The sequence below is a fragment of the Salvelinus alpinus genome, chromosome 39 (assembly GCF_045679555.1).
Source record: "Salvelinus alpinus chromosome 39, SLU_Salpinus.1, whole genome shotgun sequence".
In the NCBI taxonomy this organism is placed as follows: Eukaryota; Metazoa; Chordata; class Actinopteri; order Salmoniformes; family Salmonidae; genus Salvelinus; species Salvelinus alpinus.
The window spans coordinates 3,412,694-3,425,695 of NC_092124.1; the positions used below are offsets into that span (position 1 = coordinate 3,412,694).

The following is a 13,002-nucleotide window of genomic DNA, read 5'->3' on the forward strand; positions in this document are numbered from 1 at the left end:
GATTCCTCAAACTCAACTCTGGACCTCGAAGCCAGTTCCACTGCAATTTTTTCATTGTTCCCCTCTAATTAGGGACTGATTTAGATCTAGGAGACCAGGCGTGTGTAATTAATTATCAGGTAGAACAAAAAAACAGCAGGCTTTGGACCTTGTAGGGTAAGAGTTGAGTACCCCTGGTTTAGATTGTGTCTGATAATCATGTTGTACAGGATAAACTGTGATTGACTAAGACTATCATGAGAAATCAGCCAAAATCATTTCTCTACTGGTTTGGAACAAACACATTCTCAGGTTTAAACCAATTTATAGCAGGTCTCCTTTTCTGTATCGAGCATCTCAGAGCAGGAGTACTGATTTAGGATCATTTTGTATTTTATATCACAATCACTAAGGTTACATGGACAGGGAAGACACGAAAACTAGATCAGCACTACTACTCTGAGATGCTTTATAAAATACGGACCGATTAGTGAGTAAAGTGGCACCACTAACTTACTACCTGTTGATCTAAACATGAGTTTGGTGCTTGATAGACCATTTATAAAGAATCCACAGAGGTTTACTGTATGTTTTAAGGATATGGGGCCCAGAAAGTTATCCTGGATAAACCAGACTGAACACTGCACTCACCATTGTGCATCCCATCTTTCAGTATGGTGTAACCAGGCTACCGCGACGTGGCCTGCATCTGCGCTCTAAGGCTGCGTTTACACAGGCAGCCCATTCTGATTCTTTGCCAAAATATTAGCAAAAGATCTGATCTGATTGATCAAAAGACCAATAATTTGGCAAAAGAAGTAGAAGTAGCCTAAGAGCTGTACCACACTAAAATACTTTTCAATGTAAGATAGATGTGAATCGGCCACAAGAAGAAAAGAAAAGTAGTGCCTGGTTGGAAAGCGCCTTCAGTTTGCTAAAATAAAGTCAATTCCCTTGCCACTTTACTCCTGCGTTCTGTTTTCAGACCAACTTGTCGATGCCTGTTTAGTTTCTGTAATCACAGGCAAGTGAAAGCGTCTCACTTCGAATTCACACTCCAAATGTGACCACACACGTATCCCAGTGAGCAAAATTACATTGAACATTTGAAGACATCTTAAATAACTGAAATAAAATAAAAGGGATGTTGTTCAGCCAGCAACTTTACATGAGGCAAACACAAACAAAAAAAAATTACAGTTAACTGTCTGAAGCAAAGGAGGACGGAAAAAAATCACATATTATAAATGTCATGTTTTGATTGGCTAATTGCCTGGTAGGAATTCAACACGTTTACATGCGGTCATGACATTGTACACAGGAGGGCGGTGGGTGCTCACATTGGGCTCAGTCTACATTAAATCATAAGATCTCCATATTGTGTAATGACAACTCATCTATGTCAACATTTGGCAATGAAACCAATGTGTTTTATCTGGGTGGTGAGAGGAAGAAAGGCTCCATTGTCGAAGTATATGAATAAAGACACAGGTTTCTGTTGCTCAGTCCACTTTTACAGCAGTGGGAAATGAAAGTAATACTCGCATCTGGGCTTGGTATATTCCACACACTGGTCAGCAGTGATGACAATCAACAGAAAATCCTGTTCCAGTGTTTGTGTCCCAAATGTCACTCTATTCCCTATATAGTGTACTACTTTTGACCAGGGCTCTGGTCAAACAAAAGTGCAATATGTAGGGAATAGGTGACATTTGGGACACAAACACTGGCCCTCTGGGCTTTAGTGAACAGATGGAGCATGGAGCAAAGATGGTGTCCATTTGTCTTGCCGTGTGTGTGTGTGTGTGTGTGTGTGTGTGTGTGTGTGTGTGTGTGTGTGTGTGTGTGTGTGTGTGTGTGTGCGTGCGTGCGTGCGTGCGTGCGTGCGTGTGCGTGTGTAAGGGGGGGGGTTCTAGTTTAGTGTGTCGGTCTGAAAGGTGACAAATATATCAAAAGCAGACCAGGGGCCAAACGCCTAACTACCTCGACCAGTCTAAGCCAGTCTTCAGCATTTGAGGGCCCCGGTTCAAAGTTATACACTAAACAGGGACAAGGGTGCCAATAAGCATGCAACTCGTGTTGTTGATGTTTCCCTTTCCCCTACTGACCAACTGGCCTCTCCCAGTCCATACTGTGTTGCGTCTACTCTGGATTCTCTCGAGAGGTGAGACGATAAGACTAATCAGCCTCTTGACTTCCACCTACTTTCCCCGGCAGTCAGAAAAGAGGATTGGTTCTTATGACCCGGTCAAAGGTCAAATGAAGAGTGGTGTGGTCTGGCTGGCTTGTCCTTTAGTGTATAGCCTTTGGTCCTGTCCAGAAACAACCCCTAGCGTAGACCAGGGGGATTCCCAAACTCTTTTGCTTTGTGACCCACCAATTGAGGCGTCTGTTGAGTCGCGACCCAACATAATGGTTGAGTGGTGACAAAACATGCTCAGACCAAAGAATAAGTTAATCATTTATTAATAATACCCTCTTCTTCCAAGCATGTAACTGAATGTAGATTAGAGTATGGGGTCTTGAGGAATTGACTGTGTAATAATACAACATATTTGTAACAAGGCACAAAAGTCATCCCCGGACCCATCCGGACCCCTGCCGCAACCCAAAAGTCAGGCCCGACCCACAGTTTGGGAGCCACTGTCCTAGACTATGATGGAAGGATTGGACAGGTGTGGCACATAGGCCAGATGGAATTCAAGGTTAGACATGTGGCAGACAATATGTGTGCAGTCCACATTTATCGTCATGATATGCATGTTGTAGAATCTCAAAAACAACAGCAGTAGTACTGTAATGCTTTGTCGATACAGATTTAATAGAGCCCCTATACTTTCCTAGAGTAGGTACAGTGACCTGTGACCTGTCCACAATGTTCAGTATGTGAAGTTTCACAGGTGTTTATTAGGGAAAATGTCAAACAACTCCGTTGCATACATCTGTGAAGGGTGATGATACTCTTGACTAGATGGGCCCGTTTTACCGGTTTGAGTTGTGTTAGCCAATAGAGAAAGGAAGGAATAAGGTGAACTACCATAGGCATAGCCCTAGGCCCAACATTATGCAACTGTGCTTGTAAATGGAACAACACTGTCCTCTTGTGGACAACTGGGATGCTTCAAGTCCGTTTATTGGGCACTGATCTTAGGTCAGTTTAGTATTTTCTTTCACTTGCAGTTAAGGATAGGATTGGAGGAAGGGATAGCTGATTCTAGATCTGTACCTAGGGGAAACATTCTGTCAGGAGTACATAATAGTTTTTAAAGAGAGCCCACTTCTTTTAGGCTTGGTTTTTGTATAAGCACTTTGTGACAACTGCTGTTGTAAAAAGGGCTCTATAAATAAACGTCATTAATTGATTGTACAAAAAATAAAATAATTTGATTTTCAAACAGGTCAATGTATTTAAGCCATTTTATTGATGAAAACAACTTGATGATTTTGACTATGAACGGGAAAATAACACCTTTTCAGTTATTGCAATGGTCTTAGGATGATGAACGGCATAACATTGTTGTGGGAATGACTGTTTGGGTTTTGAATAAACTTGGTCATACCAACATGACATGCCTATATTCGATACAGTACATTAAAATGAGCATAATATCAATGACTGTCCAAAATAATCATTAAAGAATGTGTACACTTAGTTGCCCAGATAAGTGTTGAGGTAATGAGTTCAAAAACAACTCAGACAAATGAGCAGAGAATGCAATCATCCATACAGTGAATATGTGCAGAAGAGGTAAAAAGAAGCCAGCCTGGGTCCTGGATCTGTTTGTGCCATCTTGCCATGTCAACGACCATAGGGATTGGCAAGATGTACCAACAGATCTGGATCCAGGCTAATTAATTACATAAGAATTGATACAGGTGTTTCTAAAATGGCACCCTATTCCCTGAATAGCGCACTACTTTTGATCAGGGCCCATAGGATTCTGGTCAAAAGCAGTGCACTATATAGGGGACAGGGTGCCATTTGGGACGAAAGAGACATACCGTAGATAGAGCATAAAATCTTGGCACAAAGCTGGTCTTAGGAAAAATCAAGGTTTCAAATGCCTGACACAGTAGAATAGTTTGTTTTACAGACAAAAATATAAAATCGCCCCAAACAACCTTATTCCATGAATCAGAATTGGGCTTTGAAAGAGAAAAAATGAAGATACTTTAAAAAAAAAATTAAAAAAAATCGAATCAACAGAAAACAATAGCCAGGGTTCCAGAGAATAACGAATAATGAAAGAATCATGTACCAACTTATTACAATTAAATGAATCAAATAAAATAGCGACAAGGAATCTTGATCATGGGAATCATGAAATTATTTGATATTCAGAAAGACTAACTTACCAAAACAAGTTATAAAAACATGAAATGTTATATTGGTTTCCTGACCTTATAAGCAGTCTATGGCAGTGGCCAGATAAATAAAACCAACGCATGGACTTACCTTGTCAATAGACTGCTTATAGGGTAAGGAAAATTGTGTAATTTGGGGGAATTATCCCTTTAACAACAGACACAATGAATCTTAGCTATGGTTAAGGTCCTAGTAGAACATGCCGCAGGGATCATCAACTAAAAACAGCCGTGGGCTGATTTTGTTCTTGAGTGGATGGTCAGGGGGACAGAACATAATTACAAATAATTTGTAGACTAAGAATTTACCGCAAGAAGCCCAGCAGATATAGGCCACATTTAAGAGTTTTTCTTTGTTTTTACTATTTTCTACATTGTAGAATAATAGTGAAGACATAAACTATGGAATCATGTAGTAACCCAAAAAGTTTGAAACAAATCAAAATTTATTTGAGATTCTTCAAAATAGCCACCCGTTGCCTTGATGACAGCGTTGTACACTCTTGGCATTCTCTCAACCAGCTTCTCGAGGTAGTCACATGGAATAGATTTCAATTAACAGGTGTGCCTTGTTAAAAGTTAATTTGTGGAATTTCTTTCCTTCTTAATGCGTTCGAGCCAATCAGTTGTGTTGTGACAAGGTAGGGTTGGTATACAGAAGATAGCCCTATTTGGTAAAATACCATATTATGGCAAGAACACTGATCCTGTATTAAGACATGAAGGTCAGTCAATCTGGAATATTTCAACAATGTTGAAAGTGTCTTCAAGTGCAGTTGCAAAAAACACCAAGCAATATGATGAAACTGCCTCTCATGGGGACCGCCAAAAGGAAAGGAAGACCCAGAGTTCATTAGAGTTACCAGCCTCAGAAATTGCAGCCCAGATAAATCAACTGTTCAGAGGAGACTGCGTGAATAACGCCTTCATGGTTGATTTGCTGCAAAGTAACCACTACTAAAAAGGACACAAATAATAAGAAGAGACTTGCTTGGGCCAAGAAACACAAGAAATAGACATTAGACCGGTGGAAATCTATCCTTTGGTCTAATGAGTCCAAATTTGAGATTTTTGGTTTCAACCGCCGTGTCTTTGTGAGACGCGGAGTAGGTTAACGGATGATCTCCGCATGTGTGGTTCCCACCGTGAAGCATGGAGGAGGTGTTATGGTGTGGGGGTGCTTCGCTGGTGACACTATCTGTGATGTATTTAGAATTCAAGGCACACTAAACCAGCATGGCTACCACAGCATTCTGCAGCAATACGCCATCCCATCTGGTTTGCGCTTAGTGGGACTATCATTTCTTTTTCAACAGGACAATGACCCAACACACTTCCAGACTGTGTAAGGACTATTTGACCATAAAGGAGAGTGCTGCATCAGATGACCTAGCACCCACAATCACCCGACCTTAACCCAATTGAGATGGTTTGAGAAGAGTTGGACTGCAGAGTGAAGGAAAAGCAGCCAACAAGTGCTCAGCATATGTGGGAACTCCTTCAAGACTGTTGGAAAAGCATTCCAGGTGAAGCTGGTTGAGAGAATGCCAAGCGTGTGCAAAGCTGTCATCAAGGCAAAGGGTGGCTACTTTGAAGAAACTAAGATATATTTTGATTTGTTTAACACATTTCGGTTATTACATGTTTCCATATGTGTTATTTCATAGTTTTGATCTCTTCACTATTATTCTACAATGTAGAAAATAGTGAAAATAAAGAAAAACTTTTGACTGGTACTGTATGTTTGACTAAAACAATAATTTCAAACCTTACTTACATTTTTATACCATCACATATCTCTCTCTATTATGCGTGGGAATACTTAGGAACAGATTTCCAAAATGAAAATCAATTGGAGCTGATTTGCTGTTGTTTTTACAGTATTATGTCCAACCACATAAAAATAATTGTCAAAAAGTTTATAAAATAGTCAAAAATAAATAAAATAAAATGCTAATAAAATCACTGCCCGGGGCTGCCAGTTGGGGAACCCTGACATACAGTATGTTTTCGTCCGAATGACTCCTCTTCAACTCTTAATCTCATTCTCTTATTCGATTCTGTTTTCAGGACATGTTCTAAAACAATTTCAGCAGGACTTCTGTCACACAATAAATCTGGTTAAGATGCTTTAAAGCAAACCAACACAAACACAGAGTACACAAACTTAGTTATAGTGCCTTGTGAAAGTATTCATCCCCCTTGGCATTTTTCCTATTTTGTTGCCTTACAGCCTGGAATTAAAATAGATTTTTTGGGGGTTTGTATCATTTGATTTACACAACATGCCTACCACTTTGAAGATGCAACATTTTTATTATTGTGAAACAAACAAGAAATTAGACAAAAAATAGAAAACTTGAGCGTGTATAACTATTCACCCCCCAAAGTCAATACTTTGTAAAGCCACCTTTTGCAGCAATTATAGCTGCAAGTCTCTTGGGGTATGTCTCTATAAGCTTGGCACATCTAGCCACTGGGATTTTTGAAAACTGCTCCTGCTCCTTCAAGTTGGATTGGGTTCAGCTGGTGTACAACAATCTTTAAGTCATACCACAGATTCTCAATTGGATTGATGTCTGGGCTTTGACTAGGCCATTCCAAGACATTTAAATGTTTCCCCTTAAACCACTCGAGTGTTGCTTTAGCAGTATGCTTAGGGTCATTGTCCTGATGGAAGGTGAACCTCCGTCCCAGTCTCAAATCTCTGGAAGACTGAAACAGCTTTCCCTCAAGAATTTCCCCGTATTTAGCGATATCCATCATTCCTTCAATTCTGACCAGTTTCCCAGTCCCTGCCGATGAAAAACATCACCACAGCATGATGCTGCCATCACCATGCTTCACTATGGGGATGATGTTCTCGGGGTGATGAGAGGTGTTGAGTTTGTGCCAGACAGTGTTTTCCTTGATGGCCAAAAAGCTACATTTTAGTCTCATCTGACCAGAGTACCTTCTTCCATATATTTGGGGAGTCTCCCACATGCCTTTTGGCAAACACTAAACGTGTTCGCTTACTTTTTTCTTTAAGCAATGCTTATTTGTTTCTTTAAGCAATGGCTTTTTTTGGCAACTCTTCCGTAAAGCCCAGTTCTGTGGAGTGTACGGCTTAAAGTGGTCAGATACTATGGACAGATACTCCAATCTCCGCTGTGGAGCTTTGCAGCTCCTTCAGGGTTATCTTTGGTATCTTTGTTGCCTCTCTGAGTAATACCCTCCTTGCCTGGTCTGTGAGTTTTGGTGGGCAGCCCTCTCTTGGCAGGTTTGTTGTGGTGCCATATTCTTTCAATTTTTTTTAGCATGTATTTAAATTGTGCTCCGTGGGATGTTCAAAGTTTGATATTTTTTTATAACCCAACTCTGATCTGTACTTCTCCACAACTTCGTCCCTGACCTGTTTGGAGAGCTGCTTGGTCTTCATGGTGCCACTTGCTTGATGGTGTTACAGACTCTGGGGCCTTTCAGAACAGGTCTGAGATCATGTGACACTTAGATTGCACACAGGTGGACTTTAATTAATTATGTGACTTCTGAAAGGTAATTGGTTGCACCAGATCTTATTTAGGGGCTTCATAGCAAAGGGGGTGAATACATATGCACGCACCACTTTTCATTTTTCTTTGTTTTTTGAAACAAGTAATTTTTTTTCATTTCACTTCACCAATTTGGACTATTTTGTGTATGTCCATTACATGAAATCCAAAAATTCATTTCAATTACAGGTTGTAATGCAACAAAATAGGAAAAACGCTAAGGGGGTGAATACTTTTGCAAGGCACTGTATAATCGCCATTACCTGGTAATGATCATGATTGTGAGCATAAGGTCATGTTGGTGTAAAATGAACCTCAAAAGCACTTGAAATGCAGTTGAACCAGGTTGGCTATGGTTCAACCATAAACTTCAACAGCCAATGAGAGAGAGGTATGACAGATATAGGCAATAAAATAGGGTCTGCATTGTGTGGCATGTTAAACTCTCCATTGCCATTGGCTACTGGTCATGAAGTAATCTACCTTCTTGCCCCTCATTGGCCACCATTCAGTTTAAACCAATCTTCATCACATGACTATGTAGGAGAGCAACCAACCGATCGCTCACGACAGAGGAAACCATGGAAACAGCATGACAATGTTGACTGACTGAAAAGTGTGATTTCTTAATCCTAAAGAACCACCATGGACCTCTAAAAGCGCTCTAGAAAAAAGTGCATCATAATATGTCAAATACTGAGAGTGTTTTAAACATTAAAAAACAGCACTAATATTAAATATCAGTATTCTTATTTTTTCCCACTAGTGCAACAGACGTATTTAAAATAAAATACAGCATAAACCTTTGCAAGCAATCGTAAAATCTTTTTAAACATTAATTTATAACTACAGCCACTACAGCAGAATATGTCAAAGGCAACGTGATGATTGATGCATGAACACAAACATGCCAACATTATAGTCCTCTCTTTTTATAGAAATAAATAGCTCAAATAATCTTTATCCTCTTTCTTAGATAATGTCCATCTCTATAGCACATTGATCATGAACATTGAATATAAAGTACCTATAGTACACAACTGCAAATTTCAACACTACCGTTTATACATAATATAGCTCCATCTTTCCTTTCGACTTTGGAGAGAAAATGTTTCAGAATCGACACCTGTAGTAGACTCTTAATCATTATCATTTTTTTCATCATGAAGATCCTTATACTTATGACCTTAATTTTATAACACCAAATGCAGTCATCTTTTTATATTATAAACAACATTATGTACAGTGTTTAATGTCTTAAAGAAGACAAGATTGTCAGGAACTGAAAACCCCCTAAAGTTGCATCCCGAATGGCACCCTACTCCCTATATAGTGCACCACTTTTGACCGGAGCCCTATGGGCCCTGGTCTAAAGTACAGTAGTTCACTATACAGAGAAAAGTGCGCCATTTGGACCACATACCCAAATAAACAAGTGCATTGTGTTTTCTCTATTGTGACAGCGACTTTAAAAACACCTTTTCAATCGGAGGGGCAAGTCTTTTCACAGCCAATATTCAGTATTGGAAGAGAACATGGAGATGAGAAACCACAACTGCAGTGTGTGTGTGTGTGTGTGTTCATGTCAGGCTAGCACTACTAAAACAAAGCAGCACATAACTTAGAACAGAACTCGGTGCTCAACTTGACTAAACATCTCTCCATTTAAAAAAAATTAATAACGGGGAAGCAAAGGATTACCCTGCAGCCTTTCCTCTCTGGCACACGGGCTGCATCTCAATAGTCTAAAATAGCTTTCTCTCATTTCCTTTCCTTGATCTACAATGACGTACGAACAAAGGATATGTCAAACGCCTACCAGAGGATCAGCTTCCAACTGTTGTCTTCTGTCAGAAGGAGTACACATTAGACTTGAGATCCCCCTCCCTGGGGTGGATGCATGGTTTGGGTCGGGGTGCATTGTTGCCTGAGCTCGACGACTTGCATGAGTGCCTGAAGAAATAAACGGTACACTACTGCGAGTGGATACACACAGGCTATCTTACTCAATTGCCTAACAACTCTGTCCTCTTCTCCCGTCATTGCACTGAGCGAAAATAACTGGTCAGGCGAAAGACAGCCTAATGATGAGCTTCCGCCATTTTGTTTTCACTTGACAAGGCAATCGGTGCAGATGAAGAAACAAGAAGAGGATTTTGAGGCAATTGAGATCCAAGACTGCATCTCAAATGTCACCCCATTCCAGGCCTGGGCAATTCCAGGCCTCGGAGGCATGATTGGTGTCACACTTTTCCCCACAGTCGATTTAAACTAACTGCATTCTAAACTGAAGATCATGATTAGTTGGTTATTGGAGTCAGGCGTGTTAGCTTGGACTGGGGCAAAAGTGTGACACCAAATCAGGCCCCCAAGCTCTGGAGCCTTATGAGCCCTGGTTAAAAGTATTACACTACTGTACATAGGGAATAGGGTGCATTTGGGATGTAGCTCATGTAATTCACTGTAGCTTACAGAGCTAGTGGCTAGTTATTTGAATAGGGTGAACGACTGCCTTACAACGCTCCTATAGATTAGTGGCACATCGGAGAAAACACTTTACGAAATGAAGATAGAACACACACAGCTATGAACGTCATCAATTCTGAAATAAAAGGCAAAAGGAATCCATTTGCAACCCTGTTTAAAAACAAAGTAAACAGTAGCTGCCTTATGGACCAGCCGGCCTACAGATACTGTAAGAGTTCCACAGACAAAAGTAATTGACAGCTGAAAATCCAAGGGTGTGCGACTGTGCTCCGCTGATGATCTTGCTGAAGATGGGAACTGCACTGTTCCCATGGCGACCACACCATGGAGCGGCTGATAAAGACCTTGGAATAATAAAAAGTCTAAAAGGTGGCAAGATATCTTCTCGTTTTATATTTGACCAAGTCTGAAGCTGGTATGTCACACACACACACACACACACACACACACACACACACACACACACACACACACACACACACACACACACACACACACACACACACACACACACACAGAGTTGAGGGTCTATTTTAACTTACTCCTCTGGCTCAGGACAGGGTCAAAAATCACACACCGTCCATCCCTACATCTGCTTTACTGCTCATGTGCATTTCCACAGAATATGTGCTGTTGAGCATCTTGATTAAAAAAAAGCATCCCAGACACATTCTCTGCAAATGCTTTCGTGAATAGAGAACGAGAGCCTGCTCCTTCATGACATGCATTCCCCAGCTTTTTTCTCAGTTGAAATCAAAATGCCCGCCGAGATTACGGCATCTACAAAGTCCAATAGAGTTTGTTTCAAATCTGTTTGGAAGGTCAGCAAGTCACAAACATGGTCCCTGTTAGTTTTCGCGGAGACTTAGGGGCCCCTGGTCTTGTTACCTGACTGATGATGTCTTTACTACACTTTACCCCACCATAGAGGACACACAAAATGTACTACTTTAAAAATAGAGATAGCCCTCAATGGTGCTGCCCATTTGGTCAAAAAAGCAGCCATTGAAAAGATAGGAGATGAGCTCTCTAGTACATCTATGGTAAAGGAGGGTTTGGTCCCTTTATGAGAATCTCCACTGGGTTTGTATGCTCCAGGGTAAGGTGTTGACCTGACTTATCCAGGCCTCTTGTCTTGTCTATCCTCTGTTCTGTACTGCATTGCATCTCTCCAATTGGCATTGTAGTGGTCTATGGAGCGTCTATCTGTCTGTGGTGTCTGTCTTTTAGTCAAGGCTAAGGGCCGAAAACACATTGGTTTTATTTTTAACAATAAAGAAGCATGTTGCTGAATGTCCTCTTCAGTTACGTGTGTGTGTTGGCTGACTGGTACTTCAGGCTGTTTCGTCCTCGCGTCGCGTCAAGGGGTTACAAATGACTAGGTCTGTTCTGTTGGTGTGGCTGGAAACAAAATGGCCGACCCTTCTTCTTTGGGGGTCCTGGGTGGTGGATGGGGTTAGCAGAGGATGTCCGCCTTCACGTGCAGAATTTTGGAGAAGCCCGGTCTCTTCTTCAAGCCCTGGAGGGTAAAGAGGGGTTAGACCGCTACACTCACTTATACACACACACACACACACACACACACACACACACACACACACACACACACACACACACACACACACACACACACACACACACACACACACACACGGCCGTTGAACCACCAAAAGTGTGTGTGTGAATGAGCGTGCCTCAATCTATTTATATCTGAGTGAGTGCATTTAAGCATTAGGGCCGGGACGATACCCGTTAGTATCATGGCAAGGAAGCAAAACACAAAGCGGCTTCGACTTCTTTAGGAAAACAGACCTAATGTTGGAAACAAACATGATTACGTTGTCATCCAGAGTCACATGTATTTATTTCCCAAACTATAGCACACTATATTTGACATACAGCAGCTTTTTGAAGGACTAAAGAGTTCGGTCTGCTTCGCGTTCTCATTTTTGCCATGGGAAAAATATTGCGATACTGGTATCGTCATAGCCCTATTAAGCATGTGTGAATCTTCAATATGCTTAGCGTGTGTGTCTCGGGGAGAAGCTGTATTTATAAGCAGAAAAGTAAGCATATAACTAAGTTTGTAGACCATTGCGCACACACGTGTATACGCGTAAGAAATGAATGACTGTGCTGGTTCCTAGGCTTGGAATAGTGGTTTTCACTGACTGTACAGTACACACATAACTCATAGGTTTCTCCCCCTCGAGGGTTCATTGAGTTTGATTAAATGTTTGCTTTGCTTCTCCCCCGTCTGGCTACGGCCGTGACAAATGAACAGGGCCTGAAATTACAAACACACTTTTAGCTCTCTGGAGTTCGTTACTTAACGGCTATGAGCAATCTAGCACAGCATCCTCCAGCGAGAAACGGACACCTTCCTCACTGACTCACAGAAGAAGGGGAGGCTCCCACGCCCACCCTATTCCCTGTTTAGTGCACTACTTTCGACCAGGGCCCATAGATAAAAAAAATGTCAGAGTGCGAATATCGAAGCGTTCTTCCTCTTAACCTCTGAGCGGCGCCCGTCGTGGGCGTGCGACCGCCCTCAACGCCACACTTCCTCTTTCCAGTATTCCTCAGACGATCAGCTGAACCGGGGACCTCGGTTTTGAGTCATGTACGGTTCAGTATG

At 41.4% G+C, this 13,002-nt stretch overlaps 1 protein-coding gene across 1 annotated transcript in view; it reads right to left on the minus strand.

Annotated features, from left to right (window-relative positions):
- Positions 1-3,382: 3,382 nt before the first annotated feature.
- Positions 3,383-13,002, minus strand: part of LOC139566635 (F-box only protein 41-like) — a 101,757-nt gene continuing 92,137 nt past the window's right edge. Inside the window, exon 14 of the mRNA XM_071387872.1 lies at positions 3,383-11,883. Coding sequence (XP_071243973.1) covers positions 11,821-11,883 — 63 coding nt within the window. The 3' untranslated portion in view covers positions 3,383-11,820. The remainder of the gene's footprint in view (positions 11,884-13,002) is intronic.